The sequence below is a fragment of the Cataglyphis hispanica genome, chromosome 14, assembly GCF_021464435.1.
Source record: "Cataglyphis hispanica isolate Lineage 1 chromosome 14, ULB_Chis1_1.0, whole genome shotgun sequence".
Taxonomy (NCBI): Eukaryota; Metazoa; Arthropoda; class Insecta; order Hymenoptera; family Formicidae; genus Cataglyphis; species Cataglyphis hispanica.
The window spans coordinates 3,999,483-4,014,708 of record NC_065967.1 but is presented as its reverse complement, the minus strand read 5'-3'; the positions used below and the strand labels follow the sequence as shown (position 1 = coordinate 4,014,708).

Genomic DNA, 15,226 nt, shown 5'->3' with positions numbered 1-15,226 from the left:
GAAAAAGAAGCCGAGAGCGCAGCATCCGCTTTTTTTTTTTTCGCTCGCGAAATTCTTCGCCTTCGCGACGATCCTCCTGGCCAAGAACCACTATCCTATTTCAGGATAGAATCCTCGCGCGACTCTTCGAACATTCGCAGCATCATGTTGAAGTGTACGCGAGATGCGTAGCCTATATTTGGTATCAAAAATGCGTCTTAATCGGGAGTAACATTATATGGAATAGCACACCGTTTAACACAAATAAGACTCATATTTAAAAAAGAGAGACATGTATCATAATTTATTTTCGAAGCAAATAATTTTTAATAATAATCATTGATTATTGAAAAATATATCAGATAGTAATTAGCAAAGAGAATCAGAAATCACTGACAAGGGAACAGATTTTTCCCGACATTCGCAACACGTAGTAATAGATAACAAACGAGGTGACGTAATGCAGCGCTCGTGCAGAATTGTCGACAAATCAAGTCGAATCGAGCTTCCGTGGACGTTTCTGAAGCGTCTTTTCCACGAGGAGAGGCATCCTCTCTTAGTCTATGGCATACATAAATCCCGGATAAATCACGGAACGGACGGTTTGGACTCTCGTAAGAACGCATGAACGGAAAGGCAAAAACGATGGCTCGGTTTTTAAACGAACTCGACGATAATCTCTTATGGCAACGTGTCGCGCCGAATGCTTAGAATTTTGATAAATCTAGGAAGTCGGGAATGGACAGAATGGGAGATGGTTTAGAAACGTTGTGAAAGAGTTTTCTAGGATACAAAAAATTGAATCTACTCTTTAAAAGCAACCTTGTTCGCGAAAAAGACTTGCGAGAAATTATTATCTCGCAAAATATTCGAAGTAAACACCGATAGTGATAATTTATATGTATTTATTCTAATCTAAATATTATTTATTTAATTATTTATTTATTTATTATTTATTTAAAAAGTGATTTTATATTCTTAATCATATTTCTTCTTTTTTAATAAATTATATAAAAAAAAATACGTCCTGAATACAGACAGCCATATCTTGTATCCTGCACGTATAGATTCTAAAAATAAAAATAAAGTTAGTTGAAAGAGACGGCAGGAGATGAGAATGATAAAGAAAGATCTCTTTCGAGAACTAGTTGCTGAGTTGGCGAGATTCCAAAAACCGCATTTCTAAACAAAGCGCTTTTGCGAGCGCATGTTGACAGGCACGTGGTACTTTTCATGCAAGGGGCATCCTGGCTCGATTGAAATTAATCGTTCCGCTTTCTAAACGCAAGATGTACACCCGACGCCGCGACGTTCGCGAGTGAATTATTGCGTTGGCAGGACATGCGTGTCCTTTCAGCACGGAATTTCTAAGGACATCGTCGGACCATTGATAATATTTTAAACACACTTTATCGGGTTTAATATTCCTGGCAGCGATACTAAAATATTTTGAATAATTACAAAATTTCAGGAAATGAAATTTATTGCGGATTTATAAGAAAATGATTATTATAAAAAAAAAAACTTTTCACTAGATATATTTTATAAGTTAAGTTATAATTTCTGATTAAATTATAGTTTTTGGTATTTAAAAATTCTTTACTGATAAAAGAACCTAGATATAACTGAAAAATTAGATAATTATATTTTTACTTTTACACTGAGATAGCGAAATATTTTTGATATCGATAATGAATAAGTAAAATATTTCTCTGCTTCGCCGCATCTTGATAATAGGATTAGAAAGGAAAAGAGTTGATATAGATAAATCTCGTCTTGCTTCATTAAACAAGAAGAAGACGTTGCATCTGCAGAGTCCCCATCTCGCTAATCGTACGATTATAAAAAATAACGATTAAATGCGGAAATGCGGAGAATCTCCGCTCTGATTAGACACGCGCGGGTTTTTAATGCTTGCCCGATGCTTACACAGCCGATGATTTGTGCGTCATGTCGAATACAGCGCTTCATTCAGAATCCGCTTCCTATCACGCTCATTATCAAAGCGCAACCAGATAACGTTTCATTCCGCGCGTTTACTCTCTTTGAAACTACTTTCCCTCATCTTCACAATTGTCTTACGTATAAATATCTTGTGTAAAACAATCCATTTTCTCTAGAAATGATTGATGATGATCTTTCGAGATATGTATTACAATTATATAATATAAATATAAAATGAGATAATTATAAATAAGAATATAAATAAGAAGAAATTCTTAAATATTTCTTTAAAGTAAGAAAATTTATATACGTAATTTGAAAAAGTTTGAATCAAATGTATTTCTTGAGATTCCTTGTGATATTATATTCTAATAAAAAAAAATTGTTGTAAAATTAATTGAATTTTAATGGAGAAATTTAATATCATAATTTATGTTTATAATTTCTACATTTTTATAATGTTCTAGATGATAAATCAATGGCTTGAATATATTAAGATAACATGAAAAGATGGATTTAATAATACTGCGATAAAAAACTTTAAAATTGCAAGAAATAGTTATTATTATATTTATGCTTGACAAAAATATATTTCTTGCAATTTTAAAGTTTCTAAAGATTTAAAAAATAAGAAAATATATAAATAAAAAAGGAATATATTAATAGTCTAACAAATAAGAAGTATAAATTATTTTTATGGTCATGATAAGGAACATTTACGAGAATCGAATGTCCAAGAAACAGAAAACTAACTCCGACATTGGCCAAGATGGACGCAGGCGAAAGGGAACAGAGCGAAAATCTCGGAAAGGGTGGACGGAAGAGGATGCTGTGGCGATTTGGAGCGGCTCCAACAGCGGTCTCGCATTCTCTATATATTATTCCTCGTTTTATCGTTTCCCGAGGAGAGAGAGAGAAAGAGATACGGTCAACTCCAGCGATAACCCCGGCGTCTGACCTTATTATATCTCGCGACACGCGGGGCGGCGGGGGCGAAGAGCCTCCTCTCGGCGATATAATTTTAACGGCGCGGCGCTCGGCACGGTGTACGGCTTCTCTCGTTCGTCCACCGCGAAAGAGAGCAAGGGAGCAGAGAATCGCGCGAGAGATAATGAATTTCCTGGAAACTGGCGGCCGGTGCATCCGACGGGACAATCGAGGCCGCGAGTCAATGAATATTTCCCCATGAATGAAAACGCTCAACCTATCGCGCATTTCCCGCGAAACGAAAAGAACGGAATCGCGCTTCTCGAATCGTGCTAAAAGAATCTTTTCCGCATTCTCAAAATTCTTTATCCAAAATACGGACAATGTGGAATTATAAGGACCGAATCGAAATGAAAACGTTGAAGAAACTTGGAATTCAAGTAGATTTCAAATAAAGTAAAATAATATAATATCACGCAATTATATGTATTATAAAAAACTTGTGTAGATTAAAAGCTGTAGAATCGAATTTATAAGCAAATTGTCAAATTTATAAATTTTTAACATTATTGCTAAAACAGAGACAAAGTTCAGAGAAGCGATTGTTCTACTGTCCGATTGCTCATCTTATCTGATTGCTTGTGTTTTCTTATTAGTTTGGATAACGGTGGTTCTACTCTGCATTTCCGCAGTTCTATTGCATGAAAGAGGAAGAGAGAGATGGAAGATAGTGAGAAAGAGAAGTTATTACATTGATCTAATTTCAAATTTAATATATGGCTGATAAAACGAGAATGAGATTCTACGGAGATGTATATAAATTGATAGATTTATGCATCTGTCTCTATAGCAACTACGAACTCGGCAATTTATCGATCTCGCATGATATGATTTCCGCGTATTGCGCAAATGAAGATCCATGGATCGAGATCTATTCCATGAATTTATATATTAAGACACGGACACCCGGACGTAAATGTGATACGTTTATCGCTGCAACGGAGTATTGTTAGTGTGGCATAGCGTGATCCGATATTGCATCATTGGTAACGCGAAGTAAACAGCCGTTTTTACACATATCGTCTAATCGCTTTGAGATAACAAATGTTAAAAACAACGATTACGATGCATCTTTTTTGGATTCGCGGCGGGAAAATCAGTTGTTGACGTCGCAATGTTTCCATAAAAAACGTGAATCGGACTGTCTTGTTTAGTAAATTGTGATCAATCAAGATAAAATTAAGGAAGGAAGCTTAAGAAAATACAGTAAAAATTCCTCTAAGATTCTTTATCATTTTTTCTTAATATTCCCAAAAACGCTACTTATAAGAAAGCGACTAATCAATTGGGAGAAATAAAAATAAATGTATAGAAATATAGAACAAATATATTTAATTATATTATGAATGTGGGCAAAGACTTAATAACAGTATCCGACGGCGATATATCCACGCGCTGAGCTCAAAGGGATCAAAAGGAAGTCTACCGGCAAACCGCGGCTGCTGCCTTCCGTTTCTTGATGAAGTAATACGCGTTTGTTATGTTTCAATTGCCGTTTTGCCACCCACGCGCCAATTTTCCTCGACCTCTCATCGAATCGTTTAATCGTTTCTCGGTCGTCTCACTAATTTATTTAAAACCGCACCGTTTTAAGAGATACGCCCCACTTCTTTGACAATTCTAATCGAATTGTAAAATAAATATTACAAACAGTACAATTTTAATAATATCAGATTCTGATGCTGGAAATATATGTCAAAAAAAATAATGATCTCTATCTTCATTAGCGACAATTGATCAAACTTTTTCTCTATGCGCATCAAAAATTGAAATCACCGAAATAATTTTCTAAAAAAGCCTTTCTTCACATTATTTAAGCATATATTGTAAATTTGTTTGAGAACAAAATGTGTATTCTGAATATATTCAAAAGTCGGATGTTATTGCCCTAGATGGAACATGTTACGATAAGCCGAATAATGTTGTAATTTATCATAATTAAACGAAAATCACATGCAATCGGAAGTCATGTATGAGAGCGATAGGAGTCGAAATGGATCCGATCGCGAGATCGCTGCCGCAAGATCGTGATGACGCAAATTTCAGCTTTTTGCAGGAGATCACGAAATAATCATCACGGATCGCAAATTATAGTCGACGGGCGCGGTGGGTCTTAAGATCTGCAATATTGCACATAGGAACGATAATTCCCTTCCCTTCCCATCCACAAGGATGTATGATGGAGGGCGTAGCACGTATTCGATTCTTCATCGATCGTGAAGCGAAAAGCATCGGGCGGCGGGGAGGATGCTGGAGAATGCCGTTGCGTAACTCCCGAGAAATAAATTGCACGAGTAAGAATCGATCGCGTCGACCTCGATTAACCCTTTAACTACGCGAGTTAATCGTATCCAAATTTCTCGCCAGAGTCATTTTTCACGAAATCTCTATCTCTTGGAATTCTAAAATTTAGAATTAAAACCTTGATTTTCTCAGATTTTCTCAGATTTTAATTTCTTCATCTTTGTCGGAAAAATATTGAATGTTTTCCTTTTCTTTTGGATATCCTTTAATTTCTTAGCTCATATTATTAAAATATTTTTAAATATTATTACGTGTTAGAAATCTAAATTTTCTCTTTTGCATATTTATATCTTTAAAATTTTTGTTCTCTCTAATTTATGTGTCTTCTCTTGAACATCTTAAATTGTATTGCAGAAGCTTTGAATCGATATGATATATTTGCTTCAACTTTTATATCATCAAAAGTAAGTATGATATGGGACACACACGAGCCGTTGGAGAGGCTTGAGTAACGAATTAATAGACACAAAGAATTTTCATTTCTCAAGCTCTCAATTAAACCCTCGGCGGTTATAAGCGTACGGTGGTGAATCATGCGAGAATCAGAATGCCAAATCGAGCGATTGTCATAGCTCGTTTAGAGTCCACCGAGACTTTTAGCCCGACTTAATTAACGAGGTCGATGAAAGAGAACCAACACCAATAAGTGCTGGAACGCTAATAATTCCCGTCATACCCGTTACGACGCTTGCATTATGAAACATGTCGGTGTCTTTAATTATTGAAGAATGTCACTCGAGATGATAATAATAATAAACCGATGTAATTTCACGTATGTCGAATACTTGAAAGATATAGAGAATATCGAATTAATTAGACTAATATATCGTTTTTGTGCGGCTGCGAAGAACTGGTTTTGCAATCTAACGTTTTTCCGATTAATTGAAGATTATTTTTTTAAGAGGCGGAAGATTTTGTCACACTTTTGATGCTACAAGTCGCAATCGCGGCGCACACCATGACGTCATAAAGTAGCGAAAGAGTGTTAATTCGCTCTTTCCCCCTCGGGGCTCTCAATTCGTATCTTCGCTCGCGGAAAGCGCGGACGCCATCATGATGCTGGAATGATGCGACGAACAGCACGCCAGCAGCTCGCTCGCTCGCTTACATACGCAAAGAGGGTCCGCTGTTAATGCGTGCGTGTCGGTGCGTAAGTGAGAGGCGGAGCCGTGCCTCAGCGGAGGTCATAGGGCAATACCAATCACAGCCCCGTGATAACCACTCTCCTGCTATGCGTCTTGCAGATGCGTGCGAGCGTGCATGCGTGCTGCGTGTGTGCGTGCGTCTATGTGAGCGCGAAAGCGTTTTTACGCGTGCGTCATAGTTGCAAAACTAATTATTCCTCGTTGCCGTCGGGCGTATCCCATCGAACCTCGCGATTTTCAGAGAGAGAGAGAGAGAGAGAGAAAGATTGAGTTTGCATATGATTTGCCAGAGATACCGGCTTTTATCGAAGAAAACACGAACGCTAGAGATCCGGTCCGGCGCCGGAAATTCAACCTCAATCGTCGAACCGGAGATTTGATTGATTATTGATGACTCTATTCCGGGACTGTCACGTTTGCTTGCTACTGATTGCAGCTGTCCGATAAGGGCTGTCGCCTTCTTGCTAACTAGTTAGCGCCGCATCTGGTGTTAAACGCGCTTGTCCGATTGACAATTTTATCTGTCTAATATGAAGATTTCCCCTTCAACATTGCAGTACAATGAAACCGATAACCCAGACAATCACGTTTAACGCTGTATATGATTATATGAATTTCACATCTTAAGTTTGAAACTGAAAATACCTAAATAATTAAAAATTCAATGATTAATTAATAAAAAGAATTATTAAAATATATTGAATATTTTAAATATTGTTTCGCAGAAAGCAACTCCTGCTATAATCCTACCATAAGTGGATGTATAACTTGAATATTTAAAGAAACTTTTAAATATTTAAAAATAAGAATAGAGATGTTATAAAAATCTGGAAACAATAAAAATTATTAAAATTAGATCAACAATTTTCTGGGACAGCCTTCTTTTATAGAAACTTCTATTCTCACATTAAATAAAGTTAAAATGTTCTGTTCAAATATTAAATTATTTTTAAACTTTAATCTATCTCGTTTTTATCACACTTCTTGAAATAGGCAGAAAGAATTAATTCAATTAAACGCATAGTTCTTCGATATATTATATCATTAATAGCATTGTGTATGCTTTTATCAAAATCTACACATTTGTCAAATGTATTATAATTTATATAAGCGCGTTCAATCCTGCCGAGATAGATGTAACTACAGAACGCAACGAATGTAAATTTTCTTGCGATCGCGCAAGAAATTCCTGGTTCGCGAGGGTAAGGGAACGCGGAATGGACGGCGATATATCACCGGGATCAATCCAATCGCATTTTCTCAGAGTCAACCGTCGGCCCGTGCGCGGTGTCACGACTCGCATAATCGTACGATTTGTACGTGTCGCTGGGTTGCCTACCCCGAGACGTAGGCTTTCTCTGCGAAGTAGTCATCGAAACGAGATCCCGAGAGTTCTCATCGTCTCGAAGGACTTCCCATTGTTTCACGAGTTATGCGACAAGTCAAATGCAAAATTCGTCTATTATGGAGCATTCCTTCGCACGATTCTAAATGCAGATAAAAGATATAGTGCGGTAGTCACATTTTAAGCAAAAAACAACGATATTCTTTGCATAACCCAAAGCTAATTTGTTCATAGAGAAAATTGATTGACATTATTTCAAAATTGTATGTATACAATGGAAAATGTCTCGTTTATATATATATAATATAATTTTTTATATAATATTATATTTTTTAAATTTGCATATAACGAAAAGTTTAAGATATTATACAGACAGTAATATTCTTTTTATGTTGCTATGCACGGATTTGTTAATTATTTGAAAATTTCAATGTAATTTAATGTAATTTAGTAAATAAAATTAAAATTTTTTTTGTAGAGATAGTTTAGTTGATCTAGAAATATATCTTTGGACAAGTACAAATAATACGATACAAATAAATATGCTAATTGCAATAATTCAGATAAGAATTCAAATTTTGGCGATTAATAATTTAGTAAGATAATTCCTATGTCAATCATTTTTTACATTGTCAATTGAAACGGTAATCATCGTAGTTAACTATACGATTTTTTCTGATATATTCCACCCTATATAATTCTAATTAACTAAAATTATACTAGTACAATTATTGTATACTAAAATCAAATAACAATGTAAAAAATACAAATTATGCGATTAATAAACGCGAAAAATGAGATATAGTGATATATATAAGATATAATAAAAAATTGAAATTTATATATAATAAATAATTTATATTAATAAATAGAATCGATAGTACGTTGCTGCAAGAATATCATTGGAAAATATTAATAATAAAATTACTCACGAACAATTCAAATCCGAGCTACCAACGCCATCATCTCGGTGATATGCGATCAACTAGAAGCCAGAATCAAATTGAAGAGGTCAGTAGCGAACATGCTGTATATCTTGATAACAAAGAATATTAAAATAAAAAATTTTTTAATCAAAATGAGTTTAATCAAAATTGAGTTTAAATTTTTTAAGCCGAGTTAATTTAGTAGTAAATTATTTTTCACTCACCTTAACACAAATTGCTGTATAATGTAATACATTTATAAAGCTAATTTTTATCCACTGAGTAAAAACATTTGATACATTATTATTAAATCGATTATTCGGAAGAAAAGGTATTGTAAAATAAAATAAAAATAAATATTTTCTCTATATGCAATAATGAATTTTCGAAATAAACATTTTCCAAAGTTTTAAATTCTCCAATTTATATGCGATCGAAATCGTTATATTTCGTCAATTAACTCAAAAAGATAAATTAATTCTTATTTAATTTTATTAAATTTCAGTTAAGATAAAAAACAATAAATTTGTGTAATTGTTATTGAAAAAAAAATATAAAATTTTTTTCGAATTTTATATGTGAGATTTTTGAAAATTCACAGAAGCTTAATTTTTTATAATTTTAAACGATATTTTATATATTTTATTCCAATTATGCTTAAATTGAATCGAACTATGCAATATGAAATTAAATGACATTTCGATTTAGGACCCGAAAATACGTTTATGCTCTTCTTCATCATTGGAGTTATAAACCTATTCTCTCCAATTTGCAGCAAATGTCATTCATAGAGAGTTTCATTGTTATCGTGCTCAACTATCAAACTAAATTGTGCTCTGCAAATTATCTCCGGAATGCATCCATCTCAATGAAATTTTATGCTAAAAAATTCTAGCTGTCATCATAATCAGGATCGTATAGGAAACATGCACAATCGCTTTCTTGGGCGAGAGAGTTAAAATAAAAAACAATTTATTAACGACATAATTACAATAGTATATTCTGCGTGTGGAAAGCAATATTTTTGTTCTCTTTATACATCATTTTTTATTTTATCTCGGACCGTTCGACAATAATTCCTCAATTTAATCACAAGCCTACTATAAAATATCCGCACTCGATATACCTCGTCCGCCGCGCGTGTAGTTCGTTTTCCAGTCTTCTCCCTTCGAAAACAATTGCGACGATTTTTTGTTTGTTTTGCGTGTAGCCGTTTTTAAAATGAGCGCGAACGTTTCACGGCAAGCCACAAACAACGGCCGGATACCATCTGGTACAAATTTACTCGACGAAAAATCTGTCCCCGCACAATCGAGTGCAATAATACAACCCCCTTTATGTTCTTATATCAGACTCCTAAAGTTTTCCGTTAAGAAAATAATGTGATAGTATTTAATCTAATTTATAAAGCCAATGATCTAAAACAAATCTTAAATTTAATATTTAACTATTCGTAATTTTTTTTATTTTTTTTTTTAGAATGTCTAGCAACTTTGGCGATGTTTTTGATTTGCTTTCTACATTCTAAAGGATAGGTAAAGCTCGAAAAAAATATTTATAAATTAATTATTTTATAAATCAGATATATTTCTACAAGGCATATCCACGGACTCCCGAAACATTTTCAAAAATTGTATTCGACTCTATATTTCTTTCATATTAAGATCGCCTATTTAGGAATGACAGGAGCGTTGCAGCATCATTGCACTCGTTTGTACCATGTTATCTAGTCACCGTAGACTAACAACGCGCGAAACTGGCCATATCTAACAATAATCTGCTATCGCTATGCTTGTGAATGGGATTAATCGTGAAGAATTTCTACCTATTAATAATGCTATCCTAAATCTGGCTTATATAAAATTCAGCTAAATCACTGTACAAAAACGAACGGTGAAAAGGAAATGAATTAAGCCGCGCTGCTACGGAACATTAATGCAGTTACAGTGACAGATAACACTCGTATCCCCGATAAGAAAATTCATTTAGTTCGCATATCGTGACACACGCGTCTGCTTCCGTTATATTTTAAGCGAAAACGCTGATATTATTGCGATTTTTCGGCTAATGCACATCGGGATACCCGATTGAGTGACCCGTGTGCGATTCAACGGTTTGCGCATTAATGTAAAGCGGGATTGAGACATTAAAATGTAAGAATAAGATGATGTAAAATGTAAAGGATAAGACACAAATAAAACTCTGAAAAAGATGTCCAAACATCTTCTTTAGGCATTTTCTTTAGACATGCATCGAATTTTTGTGTTCTTGTGAACGTCAAAAAAGATATTATATATATCTATTTATAATGATTCTATATACGTAGATTTTTTTGTAATTTAGATACTGTGAAAACATTTTCAGTATTAATATAAATAGAAAAACTCATTTTATTCTTCTAAATTTTATCACGTCTCAGCCCCCGTGCAAGCTTCTGTTGTAAAATGATAAATATTATAAAATGTGTTACAAATATACAATTACATAACTTTTGTTTATTACAAAATGTTTACCCATACTTTGCGCAAATCGTTATTTCGCATATGAGGTGTTCGGGCGACCGTCATCGCGTGTTATACGATCCCCTTTGACCCTGGATGAGTAATACATAGAATGCAATAAATGATAAACAACTCACTCGAGAAGTGACTTTCGTATCATCGAAAGCAATACAATATTTATGTTTCATCTTTAGTGGGAAGAGAATTGACGGTCGCTCTTATGAAAATTTTTTTGTGCATTTCAATATATTTTGATAAAAACTGCATTTGATAAAAAATAAGCACAAGCACCCAAAGCGAACAATCAGAATTCAATCAGTGAATTTTAGCATTTATGATTTTAAGACATTGCTCATCCAGGCGTAAAATATCGATATATTCGGAAGAACGACAGCGAACATATTCGAACACGAAGAAATGATTGTTTCGTCTTGCCACACGCGATCGATATACGTACGTGTGCGTGTGATTAATCGTATATGCATGATATTACATGATCGACAATTCTACGTATCGCGACAGAAAGAAATCGCATAATCTGACTTGAAAAGATGACAGCTATGAGAAAAGGAAAGAGACAAAAGAAGACGCGAATAGGAAGCGAAAGCTCCGGACATATCAAATCATCGAAAGTCATCTAGGAAGCGATCTATATCCGACGAAAAAAAAAAAGAAAGAAAAAAAGAAATAGAAAGAAAAAGGCTCTTTGCCGAGGAAAAGGTGACTTAATGCCTAATTAGTAAGAATTAGCTAGGAGAGATCTATCGCGGTTTCTTTCATTTAAATTAACCGTAAATTAACAACTAATCAGTAGTCGCGTACAATGATATAAGAACACTAGCATAAACACGAGCAAAAACGTGAAATTGGATGATATACCGTACGTTTAACACACCCGTAATATGATTCATCATGCGCGATATACGACAATAAAAAGTCGAAGATGGCAGTACAACGGTAACCAATTAAACACCGGAGCTCAAAACTGCCTTGCCTTTCTTAATAACATTTAGTTGCCTCGTTAATATTTACAGTGTACATCGATAATCAATATCGTTAAATCTACTTGGAGATTTCCTTCTCGCGTGTCCTCAGAATTACATCGAATGTGTAGTAGCTCGGTACGTGCGTACATACATCTCGTCACCAACCGCTATATCATATATTCATTTTTTCTCGTCTTCAAAAAAAAAAAGAGAAAAGAAAAAAAGAAAAATCTACATCCATCTTGACTTCGAATCAGCGCACATCTAATTTAATATCTAAATTTAGCGCGTATTATTACATTTTTCTCTCTCTTTGCTAAAAGATATCTATATATATATATATATTTTTTTTTTTACATATATATATACTTATATAGGTTATTTCAAAACTACCAAATGCCTTTTTAATAAATTCTTTGGCCAATCTGAAAACAATTTTTTCTTATGAAAATATCAAGGGAGATCGTCGTTTTTTGCAAGTTTCCAATTTTGTCCATATATATTTTTGTAACTAAGCTTGAAATTCTCTATTAAAGTAAATTATTTTTAAATAAATTTATATTTCAGGAATTATTGATGCGTCATCATTTTTGCTAAAGAAAAATCACCTCTAAATTAAAAGCGAGAACTGTTCTTAAAAAAACATTCGATGATTTTGGAATATCCTCTATACATATATATGCACTGTGTTCCAGGGCACCCGAAACTTGTTGCGTCAAAGGCATCTCGTGGCTATTGTTGTATCATTTATTTAAACTTTCTCTTTAAATAAATAAATTGCGTCATCATTTCTTCGTTTTTTTTTCTCTTTTTACTTAGTAGCATGGACGTTAGAGCATCTGTACTCAACGGCAACAAGGAGAGACTATAAAGGTATTCCGTAACTCCTTAACTTTCCCCGCTTACGTCACACTCGATTTAACTCCTAGCATAATTAGCAGAAAATAGTTCTTACCTTTCTCTTTTTTTACTAGCTTTCTTCGTGGATAATTTTCTGTTCTTTTTTTTCTCTTCATTTAAATCACTGGCTTAACTGGTAGTACAACGTAACCTAGGCGCTCTCTGGTTTAGACTATGAAGACTTCGCTCTGTAAACGGCGTTAAGATATATATATATATATATATATATATATATATATATATATATATATATATATGTATACGCAAGTGGAGTAGAGTCATATGAAACTAATCTCTTCGTCGAATATACAACGCAGCGTGATTATTAAATAGAAACACGCCGGAACGTTACGAGGAAAGAGCGTCGAGAGTTTTTATACATGTACTATATTATCCACAATGTAATTACGTTTCGAGCGCGCGCACATGCATCTCCTTTCTTTTAGTGTATAGGTACTTCTGTGTGTATGTATGTTTGTTATCTTAAGTGTTACCTAGTTTTTAACGTTAAGTTTTTACGCTATTTTATTACCAAGGTGCCCTGGCTATGTCAGCAAAACTACGAAATGTAAATCGTAAAATTGTTCACAGTGCAATCAAAGGGAAAGATATCCGGTTCCACAGAGTGTTAAAACACACGGATGTGTCGATCTGTGTATGTATGTGTATATGTGGGTATGCAATTTTCTACATATCGCCGCAACACACTGCGATTCCGTTTCCTTATCATTTTCCATTTCGGAAAAATGGCTTGTCTGGCTCATCTATTTCACGTTTAAACGTACGGGTTTGTTGGGCTGTTTGTTAGGAACCTTAATAAGGCAACGAAGGAGCCCTGAATCTTACAAGTGTATTTTTCTTTCTCCTTTTTTTAACGCCTTTTTTACGGTATCTTTTAAAGCCTAGCATCCTTTATCGTGTTTATTCAAAACACGACTGAAAATGTTTATTATTGCCTTATAAGAAAAAGATAGGTAGAGATAAAGAGAGAGAGAGAGAAAGAGATAGAAAGAGAGAGACCCGGTACCCGAAGAGTACTATTACATAATATTAAAATCACTTAATGATAAAATGTGTAAAACTTATCAGAAACTTTCTAGATGAAGATTTCGCGCTTGTCGTACCATTTAATTCCTTGGTTCCGTAAACAGGCCAAAGCTCTCAAAAGTAGCGCGAAAATATATATAATATAAAATTCCATCCGCAACTTACATTGCAACAACTCTTAAATTTTCATGATAAATTGAAATACAATTGCTCACATATATACAACATCAATAAAGCATCCGCTAACAGACAAGAAGGTCCAAAGATAGCAGAGATTTTCAACAACTTCATATATCACAGAAAGTTAATTATAAATACAACATTCGAACAGAAAGAGAGAGGAAAGAGAAAAAGAGAGCTTGGTTCGAGAGCTTAGCCAAAACGTTACTTTTAACGAGTATACATTTCTCCAATAAAATATTATTCCGATGCATGTCGCAGAGATAAATAAGAAGTACGTGAACTGTAAGGAGACTACGGTACCGAGGCTCCCTCTGATCGTTTCGTTTAATACCATTACCACAGAGAGCTTATTATGCTACACTTTGCACAAAACGCCTTCTCCGCAGCACGATAAAAGTAAGGAATAATGATCCTCGACGAACATTTCTGCAAAAATCACCATAAGTTACACAACGAAAGACTTCGTTTGCGTCGTTTTATCGCGCATCGCACCGTTATCGACGCATAAGACGTGCGATATTTGTGCACCGTTATCACTCTCCCGTATCAATCTGTTCCTTTCTCTGTCTAGCTGACTGAGCTGTTCATCATCGCTCGCTGTCGTAGCGATCATCGATATTCGTGATAACGTTGCGCTCGTTCAATCTGTGCTCATCACGTATATACAATAAGAGCGAGACAGGTCAACCATCCGCCATACGCGACACCATTGCCGTAGACGGTGTCGGATGAGGATGATGTACCAAGGCCGGAATTTCGATCATATCAGCCGGCTGCTGATTGGCGACGGCGGTGCTGATGATCGAGCAGGAAGTGAGGGGTTGCTATTTCTTGGTCGGTGTGCCCCGTTGTGTCAGACCCTCGAAGCGCTTGAAAGTGTAATTAATGAATACCCAGTCCTTGTATATTACCTCGCCGTCCTGTGGCATTGGTGCAGATGCTGTAACGAGATAAAATTGAAGGACATGATTAAAAGTGT

At 34.8% G+C, this 15,226-nt stretch overlaps 1 protein-coding gene across 4 annotated transcripts in view; it reads right to left on the bottom strand.

The window, feature by feature from the left end:
- Positions 1-9,585: 9,585 nt before the first annotated feature.
- LOC126854691 (serine/threonine-protein kinase tricornered) overlaps positions 9,586-15,226 on the bottom strand; it is a 119,517-nt gene continuing 113,876 nt past the window's right edge. For all 4 annotated transcript variants that reach the window (XM_050601658.1, XM_050601657.1, XM_050601659.1 and 1 more), the window contains one exon: positions 9,586-15,187. In XM_050601658.1, coding sequence (XP_050457615.1) covers positions 15,072-15,187 — 116 coding nt within the window. In that variant the 3' untranslated portion in view covers positions 9,586-15,071. The remainder of the gene's footprint in view (positions 15,188-15,226) is intronic.